Source organism: Saccopteryx bilineata, chromosome 1 (genome assembly GCF_036850765.1).
Source record: "Saccopteryx bilineata isolate mSacBil1 chromosome 1, mSacBil1_pri_phased_curated, whole genome shotgun sequence".
Taxonomy (NCBI): domain Eukaryota; kingdom Metazoa; phylum Chordata; class Mammalia; order Chiroptera; family Emballonuridae; genus Saccopteryx; species Saccopteryx bilineata.
The window spans coordinates 316130487-316149670 of NC_089490.1; the positions used below are offsets into that span (position 1 = coordinate 316130487).

General features: G+C 38.4%; 1 protein-coding gene across 2 annotated transcripts in view; it reads left to right on the forward strand.

Annotated features, from left to right (window-relative positions):
• PDGFD (platelet derived growth factor D) overlaps positions 1-16782 on the forward strand; it is a 268029-nt gene extending 251247 nt beyond the window's left edge. For both annotated transcript variants that reach the window (XM_066247658.1, XM_066247659.1), the window contains exons 6-7: positions 4961-5175; positions 14189-16782. In XM_066247658.1, coding sequence (XP_066103755.1) covers positions 4961-5175; positions 14189-14314 — 341 coding nt within the window. In that variant the 3' untranslated portion in view covers positions 14315-16782. The remainder of the gene's footprint in view (positions 1-4960; positions 5176-14188) is intronic.
• The last annotated feature ends 2402 nt before the right edge of the window (positions 16783-19184 follow it).

Genomic DNA, 19184 nt, shown 5'->3' on the forward strand with positions numbered 1-19184 from the left:
TGCAGCACCTGCTTCTAGGTTCCATGGGTTTTGGTGTAACAGCTTCATGCATTATAGTTCTTGAACCACAGTTTCTTGATTCTAACCTAACACCATCAGTAGTTTGGTTTATGTTTTATTTATTCCAATAGTGGTTATTGAGTACCTATTTCTTGCAAAGAAAACTTGAATTGCTTAGTAGGGCTGTCAATGGCCAAAACTTTCTCTAATCTTCCTTTTAAGTTTCTGACTGTTTATTCAGAATCATAAGATAGATATTTTAAAGAAAATCAGAAACACTTGTCCAGAAGTGCATAGTGACTTTAGTTATTTTTTGTTGGATTATAATTGATATTTCAAATATTCTAAAATGGCTGCGTTTAGACTACACAGATACTGTGTTTATTTCAGCAGTACTCTGCTTCTAATTGTTGAAACCAAATGGTTTTAGAAGAGGTATATTTAAATGATCTATATTTGGTCCTTCCACTAGGGGCAGAGCACTAGGAGAGGGGGATAAAAAGATGATTGACTCTTTGCTTCCTAGAACCTTACAGTTTAGTGGGAGAAAAGCATATAAATAAATAAAATGATAAAACAAAATGAAGATCATACATAGATAAAAGTCTCCTTAGTTCAGAGGAAAAGATGAAAGGTGTTATATTGTTAAATACCAAGGAAAAAAATAGTCTCTCTTACATTTGCCAGGTTTATTAGCCAGAATATGGTATACCTTTCCAGAAGACTCCAATAAATAGATATGTGTACATAGGAGCACATGCTTGGGTGTGTGTAAGTGACATTTTGAAAATGACAGGTCCGTGCCTATCAGCACACTAAGGAAGCCAAGTTATTTGGACAGTGTTTCCTGGGGGAAGGCAACATGGCTGGTGGAAGCTGCTCATTGCACCTGCTTTCCACTCTTCAGACTGGGGCTCATAAGTGCAAAAGGCATTACAGAACCTGGATTCAAACTCTGGCTCGACCACTGACTGAGCATGTGGCTTTGGACTTTTGTTTTTAACTTTCCAAAAGCTCAATTTTCTTTACTATAAAAATAAGGCAATAATGGTATGTAAATCATAGTGTTTATGAAGATTTCTTGCAATTATGTATGTGCAGAGCTTTTCATGTTACCTGGTACGTAGGTATATAGATGGCCAAGATAAAAATACCAGGTTGACTCACCTTTCTCCCACACCTAAGCCTTAATAGAAACTGAACAAGGGTGTGCCTTCTCCTATATACTATTGCTTTACATGTTCCCACCCCAATGCACAGACCCTGGAACTCGTATCACAGCCCAAGGAACTTCTTTAACTGGGCTGGACTCTGCAGCCAGGGCCCTATGGGATGAGTGTGTCCAGAAGAAGCCCTTGAGAATGGTAAGGCTTTCTCAGCCTTTCTTACAGACTGCCAGTGCACAGCCCAAAAAACTTAACTGATATCAAAGAGGCAGGAAAAGGCAAGAAGGCTCAAATCCAAAAGGACAGAAAAAGAGAAATCATAACATTATGTACACCTGGGCGATCTAGGGAAACTACATGAAATTAATGGGCCTTTGAATTAAATTTGGAAGGTCCTTGCTGCCCTATAATGTTCCACCATGGAGACTGAAGCAGGAAAGGAAAGGGCAGCCCTTCTCCCTGGATTTGTACCTCTTAGCCTTCTTCCCTCTCAGCAGACTCACACTGGAGCCCCCTTCGTCACCAAAGCACCACAGAAGTCTTAATTGCTGCTCAGCCCCTGGCCTGGCTCCCTGCTCTGCTGCACAGCTAATCAGTCTTCCTCCCTGACTGGAACTCAATATCCCCCACTTGAAGTCTGCAGTCTGGCATTGAAGTTATTTGCATCCAGTCAGAAGAAGCTTTTAGTTCTAGTTCTAAATTGAGTGCCTTGATGGTTTCAATACCCTGGTAAGCTGAGCAGTTGGATGCTACGGTGGTCACACTGGGCCACAGTTCTTAGTCACGTTAGGAAACTGATGCATAAACCTGGCAGCCTGGTAAATCTGTTAGTGGCAGGTAGGAAACGGAAGTAGCCAGTGCTGGTCAGTAGACTGTTGTACAATGTGCAAGGTTGTGTCTTAAGGCAGGTAAGACATACAGACATTATTCTGGTTTGTTGAGGGCTTTTGGGGTTTAGCTATACTTTCTTAAGGAAAGCATAATGTAATTTGGCTTGGAGATACATATATATATTCTGGAGATAAGGATGTAGCCATTTACCACCCCAATCTTAGTACAACAGCCTACAGAAAAGCTTGATACATCACAGGGTGGGAGGTATCCTTCCTTCAGCTGCTGCATACCTGTCATTCCCCCATTCTGCTTGCTGTGACAAAGACTATAGAGCAAAAGGAAAAAGGGTTTCATTTCCAGTTTTCCTACTAACTGTTCACTTTGGACAACTAATACCCACTTTGAAAGTGTGGGGGAACAAGGAAATGTAGTTGTATACATAAGGTCCCTAGCAGAGGGCTGGACTAAAGGAAACTCTACTTCCTTCCCACACATCACAACCTCTTCTTGCTAATTGTATCTCTTTACTCTGTGATGCTAGACAAAATGTTCCCATTATAAGAAGCGGCAGATTTGGCCCTCTGCATCAGCCCTGCCCACGGGCCCGGTAATGCACGGGCCAGCATCACTGTTTATCTCAAGGTGACACTTGTAATGGATGATTACTGCACTTCTTAATCCATTTATGTAATTCTTCCTGCTTTGCTTGCAGTTATGTTCAGGGCTTGAGCAGCAATAAAATTGTTCCTTTCCCAAGACAGAGTTCATTCAATTTAAATCTGGATTGATTTAAGCTAAACTTATGATGTCTTTACAAAGGAAGAAAGAAAAAAGAGCAATAAATTATACACAGTAATTATTTAGCATTTATTCAGCCCCACAGTGTCCTGGGCACAGCATATAACAGTTGGGAAAAAACCTTTGACCTTGAGAATCAATGCATAGTTGCATATCTGAAAAGGTACCCAGGGAAGGGCACCAAGCCAATTGCCATTTTATTTTTTATTCAAGGGGTCATGCAGCCATTTGACCAGCCTTTCAGCTGACTTCATGGGGTTAAGTGGACTCTTTACCCACTAGTGCCTTCTTTCCTTCCGCTTTCCCTCAAATGTAGTCTACTAACAGCATCCTTAGCCTTAGACCTCTAACCAAGAAAGCACTTTTTTACTGCTCCTCAAACAGTGTTTGTTTATGACTAAGACAGACGTTGGGGCTGGAGTCCAGCATCAGCCTGATGCTATCTGCCTAACAGTGGTGGGGTTCTGCCTGCAGCGGCCTATTCATTGACAAGGGGAGTGGACTAGGAAATAGTGCAGAACCCGTGCAGACTAGGGACTTTTTCCTAACTGCATTCTTCTGAGAAGATAGTCGTGTATGTGCTCACCAGTTGGAGAGCTTAGATGTCAAGAGGATGGATGATTAGATAGATTTTTAGACCACTCATTAAAATGTCATTTAAATAACATAATCTTACAAATATAATTCCTGTACATATTTATGAGTAAAATTGATAATTTATGGTAATGCTCTTTGTTCATAGATGTTCCAGTAACAATACCCCCTGGACAATCATTCATGTAGATTAGTGTCCAAAAGAAAGAAGTAGACCCTGGCCAAGTGGTGGTGCAGTGGGTAGAGCATCAGCCTGGGATGCTGAGGACCCAGGTTTGAGACCCCGAGGTTGCCAGCTTGAGTGCAGAATCACCAACTTGAGTTCAGGGTTACCGGCTTGAGCATGGGATTATAGACATGACCCCATGGTCACTGGCTTGAGCCCATAGGTTGCTGGTTTGAGCCCAAGGTCTCTCTAGCTAGAGCAAGGAGACACTAGGTCATTTGGAGCCCCCTGGTCAAGGCACATATGAGAAAACAATCAATGAACAACTAAGGTGTGACAATTATGAGCTGATGCTTCTCATTTCTCTTCATTCCTGTCTGTCTGTCCTTGTCCCTGTCTATCCCTCTCTCTCTGTCTCTCTCTAAAAAAAAAAAAAAAAAAAAAAAAAAGAAAGAAAGGAAAAAAAAAAGATATAGAGAAGGCCTGAATTTTTTTCTTTCAATTTTTGACCACTTGACTTTAATGGGAAATATGCAGGAAAAAAAACCAAAAACAAAAACAAAAGGAATAAAAAAATAATAAATAGCATTAATTGAGTGCAATGCACACTAGATTCAGTCCTTCAAATATTGCTGTGAAATAGGTAGTTTACTATTTACATTTCACAGATGAGGAAGTAGAGGTTCAGAGCTGTTCATTAACTTGCTAACTAAAGGAGGACCAGCTGTGATATGAAGGCTTTACTGCAGAGCCCGAGAATTTAACCACTAAGCATACTGCCATCTAGGACCCACTGCACAAATACGCATCATATTCATAACCCCAAAATGCCATTTCCTTTGACGTTTTGGTTAACCTTTGAGTTAAAATGACATAAAACCTTTTTCTTTCTCACATTTACTCATAAAATTTTATTGCCAGTTAAATATATTAGCGTGATTGTCCCTGATATAATTCAAATTATGTTTAAGTAATAGCTTAGAGTCAAGATTTATTTAGAATCAAGAAGCACCTTTATAAAGATAAAGGCAATTATTTTCAAATTGCTGGTCATTTTATTTTTGTTTCCTCAGAACACTTATTTTTGCATTATAAAAGGTACAACAAAATTTGAGCCAATATATTGATGTAGCCAACTTTTTGAGAGGTTTTTTTTTTGGGGGGGGGGGGTTATTTTTCTTTGTTGCTGCTTTTTTTTTTTTTTTTAAGGACAGAAGAAAAATTAGATTTTCCACCTCTGGTGTTTAGTATAGTAATTGAGATCCCAAGGACATATTCAATCCTGGCGATAAGATCGCCCTTACAGGCTCTCCCCCACCCCATTCCCCAAAACACACGCTGAGCGTTCTGCTTAGAGCTGTGACTTGCTTACAGTGTGTGTGTGTGTGTATGTGTCTTGCAGTTGACCTGGACAGGCTCAATGATGATGTCAAGCGTTACAGTTGCACCCCCAGGAATTACTCAGTTAACTTAAGAGAGGAGCTGAAGCTGACCAATGTGGTCTTCTTTCCACGTTGCCTCCTTGTGCAGCGCTGCGGAGGGAACTGTGGCTGCGGAACCGTCAACTGGAAGTCCTGCAAGTGCAGTTCAGGGAAAACTGTGAAGAAGTACCACGAGGTATGTCTCCAATGTCTACGTTGCAGTGCCACATTTAGCGGTTTCAGCTGCAAAAGCCATGTGATCTACAGGTGCTAGAGGACAGGCCATTGCATCCAGTTAGTTGCTCAGGTTGTTCACTGCACACAGGCACCCAGCCAAAGCCAAAGGGGTGATTGGGAGCTGAAAGTATACTTGTGCTAAATTTGTCAAATTAAATGCTCTGGGGAGGATCTAAGTTCATCCTGAAGAAGGGACTCCCTTTTCTAGTCTTCATAATATGGCATGTGGGTTGACAACAGCCTTGTTAGGATATGTATATAATCAAATGTATGACGAAGTCATTTCAGAGCTTGCGTGACTCTCTTACAGAAATATGATGGGATTTATTTACAGGATGTGACTGTAAAATCGAGGTTTCTTTAAGAAAATGCTGTGAGCCAAACTTTAATTCAATCAACACATTAAAGTAGACAGTGTAAAGATAAAGATAGCAAAAGATTTGTCAGAAAATACGCATTGGTGGAGACATTGTTATTGTGATTACTACTGAATGCTACCTGGGGACGCAACTCTGAAATTACACAAAAATAAACAGAAAGAAGAGATAAGAACAAAAATTTAAGGAGAGAGCAATAACCTTAATCATAATTATTATAACAATCATGAGCATTTAGTATGTCCCAGATATTTTTATAAGTAATTATTAACTCACTTCACAGTTTACCAACATGGTTATAAAGGAAAGAGATGCTATTTTTGTTTTCTTTTTATAGGTGAGTAAACAGAGGCCTAAGAGGATCAGTAAGTTGACCAGTGTGACATGGTTGATAAATCAGAACCAAGACCCCCACTCTGATCAGCTGGTTCTAGAGTCTATGTTCTTAATACAAATAACACTGTGCTCTTTTTTTTTTTTTTAAGTATACAGCATTTTATTGAGCATTCAAGAGTGGGCTTAGGGGAGATAGAGATGCTCCTGACACTGACAGCAGCATCCCTACTTCCTGACTCTGGGAGCATATGCAAGTCACTAAAGTTTAGAGATTCAGTTTTCACATACGTGAAATGAGACCAAGCAAGTATATCAGATGACCCCTTCCAGAGTGTTTCTGGAGATCAAATAATATATTGCATGTGAAATGTGTTTTTCAAGATGTGAAACATCAAACAGAAATATGTTTAAAAATATCAACTAAAATGTGAAGTAAACATGATTGTTAAGAATTATCATTTGAATTGCTTTTTATCAGTATCCACCAAGACAAAAACAAAAAACAAAGATAGTGCTCCCTAAATAAAATCTCCAGCTTTGTAAAACTGTTTTGTTATCCTGAAAACAATAAAACAATAATAATAAGTTAGGAGGTTATTCCTGAGTAAAATTAAAGCAGATAATGTCATAACTGGTATTTTTCACTTGAGAAAAGCAGGAAGCCATGGGCCACTGACCGACTTACCTTAGACAGGGGAAACACATTATTTTAGACCTACATAGAACGTATTCTGTTAGCCACAAGAATTATTTTACTCCACCCTCACAGTTTTCAAAGGAAAAAAAAGTTTTCATACTGAGAGAATGCTATCATCTGTGTTCATTGTGTTTTATTTTTGTATGACCTGATGAACTCTAGATTGGATATTGTCCTTGTGTTCAAGAACCTGACTTTTGTAATGCTTCGTTATAACCTGAAGATGAATGCAGAATGCAATACTTAAGTTAGAGTTAAAATAATCTAGGAAGCGACAAGATCTCTACCTAATCATAACTGAGGAAAAACATTCAAGTTCAGTCTTTGATGCATTTGGAGGATGCTTTATTTTCATCTCAACCCTTTGCTCAGATACAAGTGACAGCCTGATTTTTTAATTCTTTATTGTGGAAAGAGCAGCATTGAACATACACTCAAAAAGACTCTCGTCTCCCAGACAGGGTCCTTTTCTTAGTTTTTTTTCTTGTCTCTGTACACAATAGCTGTTACTTGCAAATTCCTGTCAACAATTAATATCTAGAAAAGGAAAAAGCCTTGATCTCTTTAGTCACACAATCAGTTCGTTCTAAAATGTCGGTATCTTTTGAAACTGCTGTCTAAAGCATCTCTTTGAAACACGTGCCATAATATTTTTACTTCTAGGAGTCTGCAGAGCTCAATACAAAATCACTCCGCCAAGCACTGGACAAAGGGACAAGACAGCATCAGTCATGCAGTCAGTGACTGCATACCTGGAACAAACGTGCCTGCCGTATTTTCCCTAAACTCCTAAAACAACACCTTGGAGTATGTCACAGTGATCACTCTGCCGAGAGCCCTGAGGAAAAAGAGCAGAGGCTTGTTCCATTTCCAGAAATGGGGTTGCTCAAGCTAGGCTCATTAGGGAAAAATCCCATCCTTCATTCTATTACCTGTAGTTCTCTGTCTGTATTCTTAACTCAAAGAAATGAAAAACCAGGTTCCTCAGCTGCTGGTTATAACTGATGAGATGTGAAATGAGTTTCTATGAGAGATGAGCACCCTTAAGGGTGACTAGGACTCATCACATTAGCAGGCCTGTGTGACTCTCCACAAACACATCAATGCTCAGCATTTCGGGAAGAAAATTGAATAATTATAAAACTCCTAATGAAGCTAATAGCATTGCTCTTTTTTTTACAGGTTGTGCTATTTCTCCTGCAAGGCTTTTAGAATTCTCCACTGTGCAATACCATGTTAACATCTTTATTACTTTCTGTCTTCAAAAGTTTGGAGGCATCTTGTTAAAGTTTGTTTTTTTTGTAACAACCATTCTGCACCTCTTGATATAGAATATAAAAGATACCTTAGATAGTAATGTGTAAATAGGGAAGGTTCTGGAAAACATTGTGTAGACAGTGAAAGAATGCTCCATATCAGTTCTTATATTCCCTTGATGATGCATAATACAGGAGAGGCCCTAGAAATCTGGCAACTCTTCCTATTAATATTTACTGTTTTTCATCATTTGGTCTCCTATATACATTCAGTCAACAACTTAAAAACTTAGAAAGCAACAGAGAGAGACAAAAATAAGAAATTAATTTTCTTTCTCCTTTCCTGACAATTTTGTCACAAAGCTGATGTAACCCCTTATATACTAGCAGAACTTCTGGCGGCAATGAGACTGTTTCCTATCTGCACTGTCCCTAATACTAATCACTAGCAGCATGTGGTTAGGGCGTGTTTGAAATGTGTGTAATGCTCATAAAGAAACTGAATTTTCCACTTTACTTACCTTTTAATTTAACTAAGTTTAATGTAACTACACATGGCTAATAACAACCATATTAAACACACAACCTGTTTCATTTTTTAAAAAATTGTCCTAAGATATTATTTATTGATTTTAGAGAGAGGAAAGAGAGAGATAAAGGGGTGGGGAGGAGTGGGAAGCATCAACTCCCATATGGGCCTTGATCAGGCAAGCCCAGGGTTTCAAACCGACGACCTCAGCATTCAGGTTGACGATGTATCCACTGCACCTTCATAGGTCAGGCCACACAGCCTGTTTGCAACACATTCACAACATCTAGCATCATTTTTATCTCTGCACAAAATTAAAAAATGACTTCAGAAGATGCCTTTGATTTTAATGTAGAATTTTATATTTATATATGAAGCAAAAGATTAATTAGAGTTGTGCTAAAATGTGGAGCTTCAGACTTGAAATAAGATAATAGTACTTTTTAGTTTTTACATGCTTTAAGTATTTCTTATCAAAAAAAATTAGCTAAAAACTATAAATTGAGACCAAGAAGACAGAAACACATTTTTTTTTTATGGTAAAGGCAATTAGACTTTGGGTTATGATATAAGCAATCACAGGAGTCAGGAAAATGTCTTTTCTATTCCTTTTCTGGAACTATCATTTCTAAAGCTTACACAGAGTCCCCTGATTCTTCCCCTCTTTCCCTTTTTCGCTCTTTGGGGGAAGTCAGGAGACAGCTCTTTTTCAGGCTGTTCCTGTGTTTTCCTCTGAGAGACAAGGCAATGGAGCAAAAGCTGTGTAACTAGACGAGAGAAGACAGGGTTCTGGTTCCGGCTCTGCAGCATGGGAGGCAGCCCTGGGCCGGCCAGCAGAAAGCACCCAGGACCCCATGTGTCCTCACTATAACCCACCATTCTGTGTTCCCAGACTGACCTGAAGTTACATGATATCCATTAACTGTTACACTTTCTCCTAACCCCTAGATCCCTTCTTCCTGAAATTGTGCAGGAAATATAAACAAATTAATGGTTGAAGTGCAAGGTAAATGCAAAAGAATAAAGGTATCATCTGGAACAGTTAATGTTTATAGAAAAGTTCATTCAATCATTAATAACAAAACTTGTGCTACTTACCTCCTGGGGATTCTGGGTCAATAAAAGCATCTGAAGACTGTAAAGCACAATACAGATAGATGTGAGAGGAGATAATTTCCTGAGAGCATGTTCAGGGTTTCTTAGTTCTGACTTCCTGACAGCCTGAATAACTCACCTACCAAGTTCATGGACTCCATGTAGTACCACAATATGTGCACGCTCCTTCCCTGCTAGATCTATGCTCAGATCAGGCCTTCCTGACAAAGACGAGCAGCCCTACTTTGGGGCATGGTACTCCTCAGGTAGACAAATCCCATCTGTGTCCTGTCTGAGTCTCACTGCTAACGCCATGCTCTGAAAGTTGGTGTCCATTATGTTTTCTGCAATGGGTAGGCTGAACATGTAGTCACTGATTCTAAGGCACTCTCAAAATCACTTGACTATTTGGTTTTGGAAAGTTAGAGACTACTCCTAAATATACCCTGTAGCAGCACCAGGCTGCTCACAGAAAACTTCTATTAAAAGTAAATGTCCACAGATATCAATATTGCATTTCCAAAATTCATAAGAGTTTTATAAACTCTCACTGTAACCTCAGCCTTTGTCACTTTCAAACTTAGTCTCTCAACCAAAACGTTTCTGAAATTTGGTCATTTGTGTCTTTTCTTATTGAATGCTGTATCAGTTCTTGCACTACAAGGCCCAGCCCTCGCGGCCACTGTCTCCTGCAGGTTGAGCAGTTGCCCAGGTGGAAAATAAAGTCAGGTCTTCTCAAAGTATTTTCAGTTGTAGTCACTCACTTAGACTTCAGAAAAAATTGATGACCAGACAGACCTTAAAATCTTAACTCTGTGCATATTTTTCATATAGTCTATAAAAAGTCAAAATGGAAGCAGAAATATGAAGTGCTTTTTAAAATTTTCTTAAGATAAGAAACTATATGTGTACTGACCAGTGCCTGCTGCTTTGGAAGTTGGATAGAATCTTAAATACACTCTTAATGATTCAGGTGTATACAATGCATTTGTCCTGAAATATGTATGTGTGTTTCTATGCCAGCCATTAGTGTGGGAACTGTTACAAGGTCTTAACAACCTTTTTATATATTCCCAGTAAGCAAGAACCTAACTCAGCAGGTAGCCTTTCTCTTTTCTGCCTGGTATCATTCTCTCAGTGTAATAGCTTTGTGGCAATGATTCATTCAGTGATTTGTTGGCACTGTAGTTAAATATCTTTTGAGATCTGGTGATTTGCAGACTGAGCATTTTTGGCTTTGTGCGGTGTGGTATGAAAGCCACCAACTGGCTCCGTCATTCTCCATTTAGTAAAAGTCACTTTCCCCGGCTTCTCCTGGTTTTTCCAGGTGGTGAAGAGGAGTTGAGATTTCTATTTTCACCCATAGGTGATAAGAAATGGATGGTTTCTCTTTGGTGAATTTCTACTTCCGTATGTGATTGCAGCTGTGAATCGTAGCTCAGAAAATAGGAAATCATTTTGTGATGGTTCCTATTTGTAAGTGTCCAACAGCAGCTGTAATTAATTCAATGGTTCCTATCCTTTAAAGGTGACCAGATAACCCATAACTAGGCAGTTTGCTTTCTCAGAGAAAGGCTTTTCATTTTTCTTTTAATTTTCTACCATCTCTCAGGTCAGCTTTGCTCTCCTCCTCCCTTCAAGGCTGTGTACCTGAACTTAGGGTTGTTATATGGTCTGAAAGCTTTGAACATCAGTGCTGTGATCAGCCAGGAAAGCAGTCCAATTTCCACTTTGTTCAAACACTGCTTTCCTGTTCTGTCTGGGAAAGTGTCTGCCAATTCATTTTTCTCTTCTTATCAGCAAAACACACATATGCTGTGCTCACACCGCTTAATAAAAAACACAGGGAAAACCCCTGAACAATCAGATGAGTTAGAAAAACTGCCCTTGCTGAGCCCGTCCCAAAGCTCACTCCTGTTGGCCATCAAACCAGAAAGCAAATTGACAGAGCGCTGCTCTCATAGGTGCCACTCGCTGCAACTTATGAAGCTTTCATAATGGCCTTCTTTAAACAGAGCATATATATCATGTGCTCATCTGCTTAGAGATTGTCTTTCTCCCCAGCAACTGTCAGCCCCCGAATCTGGTTTACACGCAGACAGTCTTGTACAATAGCAGCTACTTCATATTGGAGAAATTCTTGGCAAAGCTGTAGGCCTCCACCTCTAACCCCTTCTTAGGCTCTCGAACCAAATACGGCACAGGAAGGCTTTCCTATCTGTCAAGGGCTATTGAATAACCTTCAAGGCAATTAATACAGTCTTCAACCATTGCCTCTTTTTCTTATCTTTTCATAGAGAAGCAACATCTTTTATTTTCTTTGGTTACCCAACAGGAGAGAACACAGGAGCAGTGAAAGGCAAAAGTCGATGTAACTCTGCTCGCAGTACTGTGAATTTTACTTTAACAATGTGAAAGGATTAAAAATGGTCCACAACATGGGCCACCTTTTCGGCTTCTGCTTTATTTTCCGGCTTGTTTGTTCGGCCTGCTTTGTTTGTAGGAAGTAGAATAGAGGAGATGCAGGGAGGAGGTAAAAAGGAAGAATCTTGCACACAGGCTCCCTTCTGCACTGAGGGCACCTCCCACCACCGTCACCCAGGAGATGTCTTTAGCAGCTACTATGTTGCCCACAGGCTGCCAAGCTACACAAAGTGGGAATTTTATAGGTCAGGGCATGAACTAGTTAATCTACATGGAGTCAAATTCCGATTCTCTACCAATTACTAGCTCTATGACTGGGGAAGCCACTTAACCTCTCTCTTCTTATCTATGAACAAAATGAGAAAAGTACTTAGTAGTAACTAATAGTGTTGCAACAAAGTCCAAATAATTTAATACTTGCAAAGTTGCTTATAACGGTGGATGGCAATAACATTAGAGATTATTTTTGCTATTCTTGCCCTCAAAGCTCTTAAAATCCAGTTAATAGAGAGAATGCATAATAAATCATATGAAATTGTGTGATACATATTGTAAATGCAGAGGAACAAGATAACAATGTAATTAGTTATCAAAACTTGCATTTGGACTAGCATTACCAATATCAAATACTTCTGAGTCTTTGTGCTTCCATGGTGAACTCTCTTAGAGTTCCTATTTCCCAAAGTTTTGTGCTCATTAATATTCTTTTGAAGCTTTGCCACAAATAAGCCTCTATGTTACACTCTCTGTTAGCAGAGTCCAGGCTCTCTGGCTGGCTTGAACATTAAAGAAAGGCAGTGATATATTCTCCTCATTGAAACTCCATCCAGGGCTAAATCCTAAAGTAAATGGTATACTGACTGATGCATGAGTTTTGAGGACTCTGGGCCGATTTTTTCCTAGTTGTTGGTTCCGGTTTGTTTATGACTTGAAACAGGTAATGTGAAGATGAGAACATTGCTGGGACTAGAATCCATTGTAAAGAATTGTGGGGATGTCATGAAAAGTTGTGTAGACATTACAGCAAGCTTTCACTGCATCTAAGCTTCATCTAAGGCCAAAGTACATCAGGCAAAGTGTATCAGGTCTCCCTTCCAGTTTATATTTAGGGTCATACCCACCTCTGAGTCACAAAAGGAAATCGTAGGCACATTGTAGAGACATGGGGGCAGATGTTCTAAAAGCGCAGAGTAAAGAAACACCCACTCCCCAGTCCAAGTCCCCAGAAGACCCTAAGCCTTCTCTAATGTCCCAGTTTTCTAATCTATAAAATGAAAATAAAGATTCTATTCTAGTACATGATGAGTTTTGTCTGAGGGCAAAAGAAATAGTGCATCTGTGCAAATTATTTAAAAACTGTAAAATGCCACATACTTGTGTGGTATTGCTATGACCGAGTTTAGACTCTAAAGGAAAAATAGAACAAAATATGAAGACTAACAGAAACCTAAGAACATAAAAAGGAGAAGAAAGTACACTGACCATATAGTATATATATGTAAGAACAAGTATGTGATTTTCCAGGTCTGTGTACATGCGATGGCCAATGACTAATGTTTGACTATGAGGAAGGCCACAGCTGGGAAGAAGAGTTAGCTTCTCTTTAAAACTACTAATTTTTAAAAAATTACATTTAAGCTTACTGACTTATAAAATTAAAGGATGCATTTTTTAAGAAATGCTGTACTGATACACAAATACTAATGTGCAAAGATTTAAGTGGTACCTGATCTGTTTTGAATTGTAAAAGGTATTCTATATTAACATATATGTAAGAACATAAACACATTTTCATTTATTTATGGCTAGCTGCTAATGACTTTCATTAGAACAAAATGTTTTTCATCAATCAAAACTTTAGCCATATTTGGCATATTATGTTCATGACTTTATTCATTGTGCTGCCTACAGCAATAATAATATGTTCAGTATTGTTACTTATCCATAACATATGCTACAGCAGAAGAATAATTATGATATTATTTGGGACACCACCTGGGACAAAGCAGGTCTTAGAGAGCTATCGATAAGTACCTGCTAGGACACCTGAGGTTGTCTTGGTACTGCAGGTAGGTAAGTCAGGAGGCATTATTCTGTGATCAGCTGACCCCTCCATTTCAAAGAGTTGATGATTGTAAAAATATTGACATGTGTAAATTCTCAGAGGGTTAAGTACCAGCTGTCACAAAGAAAATAACTGGTATTTATTGAGTTGTATTCTAAGGGCTTTCTAACAGGAAATATGCTTATCGTCCTAGGTATTGAAGTTTGAGCCTGGCCATTTCAGGAAGAGGGACAAATCAAAGTACATGGCTCTCGTTGACATCCAGTTGGATCACCATGAGCGCTGTGATTGTATCTGCAGCTCCAGACCACCTCGATAAAAGACTGTTCATATACATTAAGCATAAAAGATCCTTTGGTTTAAGGAGGGTATGCTAAGAGACCCTTTTCCCACCAGCAACCGAACTTACTACTAGCCTGCAAAACCATGGATACAAGTGGTTGCTGAGTTTCAGCCTAGCTTTGTTAGCATCATGGCAAATAGAACAGTATATCATCAACCTCCATATCCAAGAATATAGGTTTGCATTTAAAAATAGTGTCTGAGGATAGATCCATGTCTACAGGTAAATAAATCAAATGGTTTATTCATATATATAACCAGGTACACCAAAGCTTACATAAGGTTGAGTCATTTAGATCCTTAAAACATTTTGACAAAATAAGGCACATATTAAATACATGAAATGTGTCATTGGAATATTTGGAAGATTAATTTATTTTTAAATTTTTAATCACAAAACAATTTTGGATCTTGCTTTTTTAAAGAAAGCACCTTATATATTAAAAATCAGTAGATGAGCTTTTCTTATGTATACATCTTTAATTATTAAAAAAATTAAAAGTAAATGATGGTGTCTGGGGAAAAGGCACCAACCAAACAAACCACTTTTTCCCATGAGCTACACTACATACTTATCCATGTAGACAATAACGGCCTGTCTCCAAATGCATGCCATGGTACTATAGATGCTTTAGAAGTGAAGTCATTTAGTCTTCTTTTTATGCATCTTGCTGAGACATGCAAATTCACTTAACACCAATATTAAAAAATTATTTCTCAGAAGTTTTTTTAATTATAATCCTACAGGAGACAATTTATAAGCTGTAGCAGAAGTTTTCATTGTTTCCTTCCAAAAACCCATCCACAGAAATAACTTCTTTGCAGAATGGCCTGGGGACTCTGCACGAGTCTTTCAGAATACTGTACCCTGAAAGGTTTGGGCAGTTGAAAGTAAAACAAATTAAGCATTAAGGTATTAACCTAACTGGAAATTGGATGAAATATTTTATAGGGCCCATATTGAATCATGAATTTAAACTCTCCAAACTGTGCTAATTAATGTTACATATTTTGCTTTTGCGTCCCTGTCTCTTCGATATACAGATATGGATTTACAATGGCATTCTATATTTGACAGGCCATCATACATTATTTATAGCTTAAAAGCTTTTGTGTATTAAAACAACCTCAACTTATTGACATAAATCCTTAAGCATGTCTTCATTCACCATCTCTGAATCCCTGTTTCTGAACTAAGTGAAATCAGATCTGGGGTCTCTCATTGTTTCCCAGATGTATGGCTCTGGTTCTAAGAAGCCACACCACAAATTTGGGAACAGGAGTTCGGCCCTGCTCTACCACTAGAAAACTGTTTTTGCATTGGTGGTTATCATTGGTATTCAGAGTAATTTTTCCTCTCCAGCTCCTTACTGTCTATTTTAAAGGAGACTGACTCCAAGATTAGGAAGTGATTCATCATTCTCCAAAGCAAGATTCTTAGGAGAGCAACACTGAACTCAAGATAGCTCAGGGGCTGCTCAGAGAGAACTGCATTTTTCTTCCTGCCTTGAAAGAGAAAAAGAGAGCTGATTTCCTCTGTCCGTCCAGGACCCTACTGACTAAAACCAATCTGAGTGAGGGGTATGTGACAGGAGCTTGTTAAGTCCTCATGTCAGATGAGTAGCCACAATATACTTGGATTTTTAAGCATGGTGCTTGCTCTCAGGACCAAATTCTCAACTATCCTCAGCTCATAGCTTCTCAGCTCTTTGAGATGAAAGGCCAATGCTTATTGAAGATACACCTTCAAAATTTCCCTCCAGGTGTCCACTGTTTTTATCTCGGGTGAATGGTAAAATTAAATAGAGATTGTTCGGTTGTCATGAATCCCAGCATGCAATCAGAAACAGCTGAGACCAACAGTGTAATAATCAAGGACGACGCTTCCCCTTTATGACCATTTACAACTTCCCTTTGAAAATATAGGATTCCAGCAGCCAAATCAAAATGTGTTCCATCATGCTAGCTTGTTCAGCTTACATCGCATCTGTAAGTATGAAGAATTAGAGTGTTTTACCCAATTTTCAGTAAACCTTCCAAGCTGCAATAACCGGGGTGGTTTTCAGTTAAAGCCCTATCTGTCCTTTTTATTTATTAGCTGAAATGTAAGCAGGCATATTCACTCACTTTTTTTTTTATTTCTTCAGTGTTTTATTAAAACTCCCTTGGTTATCTGTTATCTATTACACTTCCAACATGTAGCCAATAAATCTGTTTTATTACCATCAAAGGAATAAAAAACGTGTACAAATTACATTTCAAAAGAAATCCTAATAAATCTGCCTGAAATAACGCCTTTCATTCAATATGTTCTGATAGGGCAAAAACACTTTGAGAAGTAGAATTTCTGTTTTTGTAACATTAGTAACTCGCAGCTTTCCCCCTCATAGCAAATGTAATATGCCTCTTATTTTCATGAAAAATAAATGTTGCTTTGGAACAAAAGTACTTTATTATTTAGTACTCCACTGTGCTTTTAAAAAGTATATACAACGTTACAAACTTGCCTTTACAAATGCATGCACCTGTTTGAAGTGACATGGGGTACCCGATTTTTGAAGGCTTGGTTTTAGAATGTTGGGAGAGCACAAACCTTGTTCCCTTACAATAAGATTCTACTCTGTCCCTGCCCTGAAGCCAGGCAAGAGGTGGGACTGGGTTTTGTTGTTGTCTTGCTGCTGTTGTTGCGTCTTTGACTTTATTTCGCCTCAGGCATTTTAATGAGATATATCCCCCTCTGACATTGCTTGGTTAAGAGAGTTCATAGCCCATCTCTTCCTCCAGGACTTGAAACCAGTAACATAGTAACATCATAGGTGCACGTCCCTTCTGTCTGCCCTCATACCTTTTCCCATTTAGATGGCCACCCCAGTAGGTGGGTCAGTGGTGTCAGCTCTGGGAGATCAGTTTAGGGGTTCCACTCCTATAAAACTTGGTGTATAAGTTAGATTGGGGAAGTGTAAAGAGAGCTCTTCTCACTGCAAAAATTATGCTTTGCCTTGTAGCTTGGTCTCTACCATTGTGCTACTGGAGACAGGACACCAGCTGCACAGTGTTGGGGGGAATTCTGCCACTTTATTTAGTTTAGTGGTTTTAGTTGTTTGGGGAAAGGGAGAAGAAACATATGTATTATGTGGCAAGAGTCAATGTTACCATAGAAATACCAGTGAATGTGTGAGGGAGGGGCAAGAAAGGGTTCCAATAATGCAATGCATAGTAGTTAATTCAGATAACTTGGATTTTTATGTAAATAATTTATCTTAGCCTTATATATAAATAATATTTTAATGTATTTACATTAAGAATTCTATTTTATTTCTTGAAATGTGCATGTGTCCAGTTTTACTGTAAGAATAACTCAACTGATATCAAAATTCTTCATATTCTCTTAAGGTCCTCTGGTAGAACATTACATTAAAATGCATAAATTAGTATTCATGCCTGAAACCTAGGAAATACAACTTTGTTTGATGACAGTTCTGGTCAAATATGCTGAAAAAGAGGATATTTATAATTCACTGGTTTTATTGACATTCACTTAAATTTTGTTGTTTTTAAAGATCAAGTTAAAGACTACACAGGCCTTCAAAACTTAACATCTTGGGATATCTTCCAAATATAATATTTAGGCATCAACAATGGATAAGCAACTAATTGCTTAATTTAAGATTTTCTGTTTCCTGTTTATGTTATATTTCTAATTTTACACATTCATTTGTATCTATATAAAAATAAATTTTATTTCTATAAAAGTCTCTAAAAAACTTTTTATCAGCTCACATTAAAAGGGAATGGAGCTGCATCCATAATAAAGGTTAATGAACTCAGTAAGCAACTTATGGGCTAGGAATTCTTCATTTTCTAATGAAATCAATTGACTTTCTAATTATTTTAAATGGTTGGATATTGTTTGCCAGCTTGAGTGGCTGGGAACCAGATGTTAAAATCATTCTTGGATTCAATTTGTATTTTAAATAATGCTTGTAATACAAATTCTCTTTTGAGAACGAACCATATTCTCTAACCTATGTCTTTGGTTGAGGCCATCTTACAAATTCATTCTTTCCTGGGGTTTTCCAGCCTTTCTTCTTTTCCCTGTTACTTCCACATTTCTCCTCTTTTTCCCCAATCTCTACCCACTACACATCAAGTACAAGAGGATCAGTACTTATGGCCATTTTGGGAAGGCACAAGAGGTCATGTGAGGAGATCAGGAGGTCAAATGCAGTTTCCCAAGTAAACAAGGAATAGGGGTGAAATTGCCAACTGTTAAGAAATCATTGCTTTTTGAGAGTTGAACACCTCTAGTGAATGTTTCACAATATTTTTTATTTTGGTACAAATTTCAGAATATGATGGTGGACATTTATTGACTTCTATTAAAGAAAATTTAGCCACATTCAATGTGGGAGGATGTGATTAATTTAAATGTTTTAGTCTTTAAACAACAAAATGGATTAAAGTACACTATCAAACATGCTTTGGGGTTCAAAATACAAGGTCCAGAACAGAGGGTAACACCAAAGAAAGATGTTATAGGTGGGATAAACCAAAAGAATAAAGATACCCTAGCAAATATATATATAAAATAAATGCAAATTTAAAGAATAGAGAGGTACATGAGCTCCTGATTACACAAAGTCTTGTGTGGATGGATGGCAAAGAGTTTTGTCTTTTACATGTAGGAGGGGAGATCATGAGGCTTTCTGAGTACAGTGGGAACTGCAAGTATAAGAAAGAAGACCTTGGGTTGGCTCAGTGGTAGAGCATCAGCCTGGCATGCAGGATTCCCGGGTTGGATTCCGGCCAGGGCACATAGGAGAAGCGCCCATCTGCTTCTCCACCCC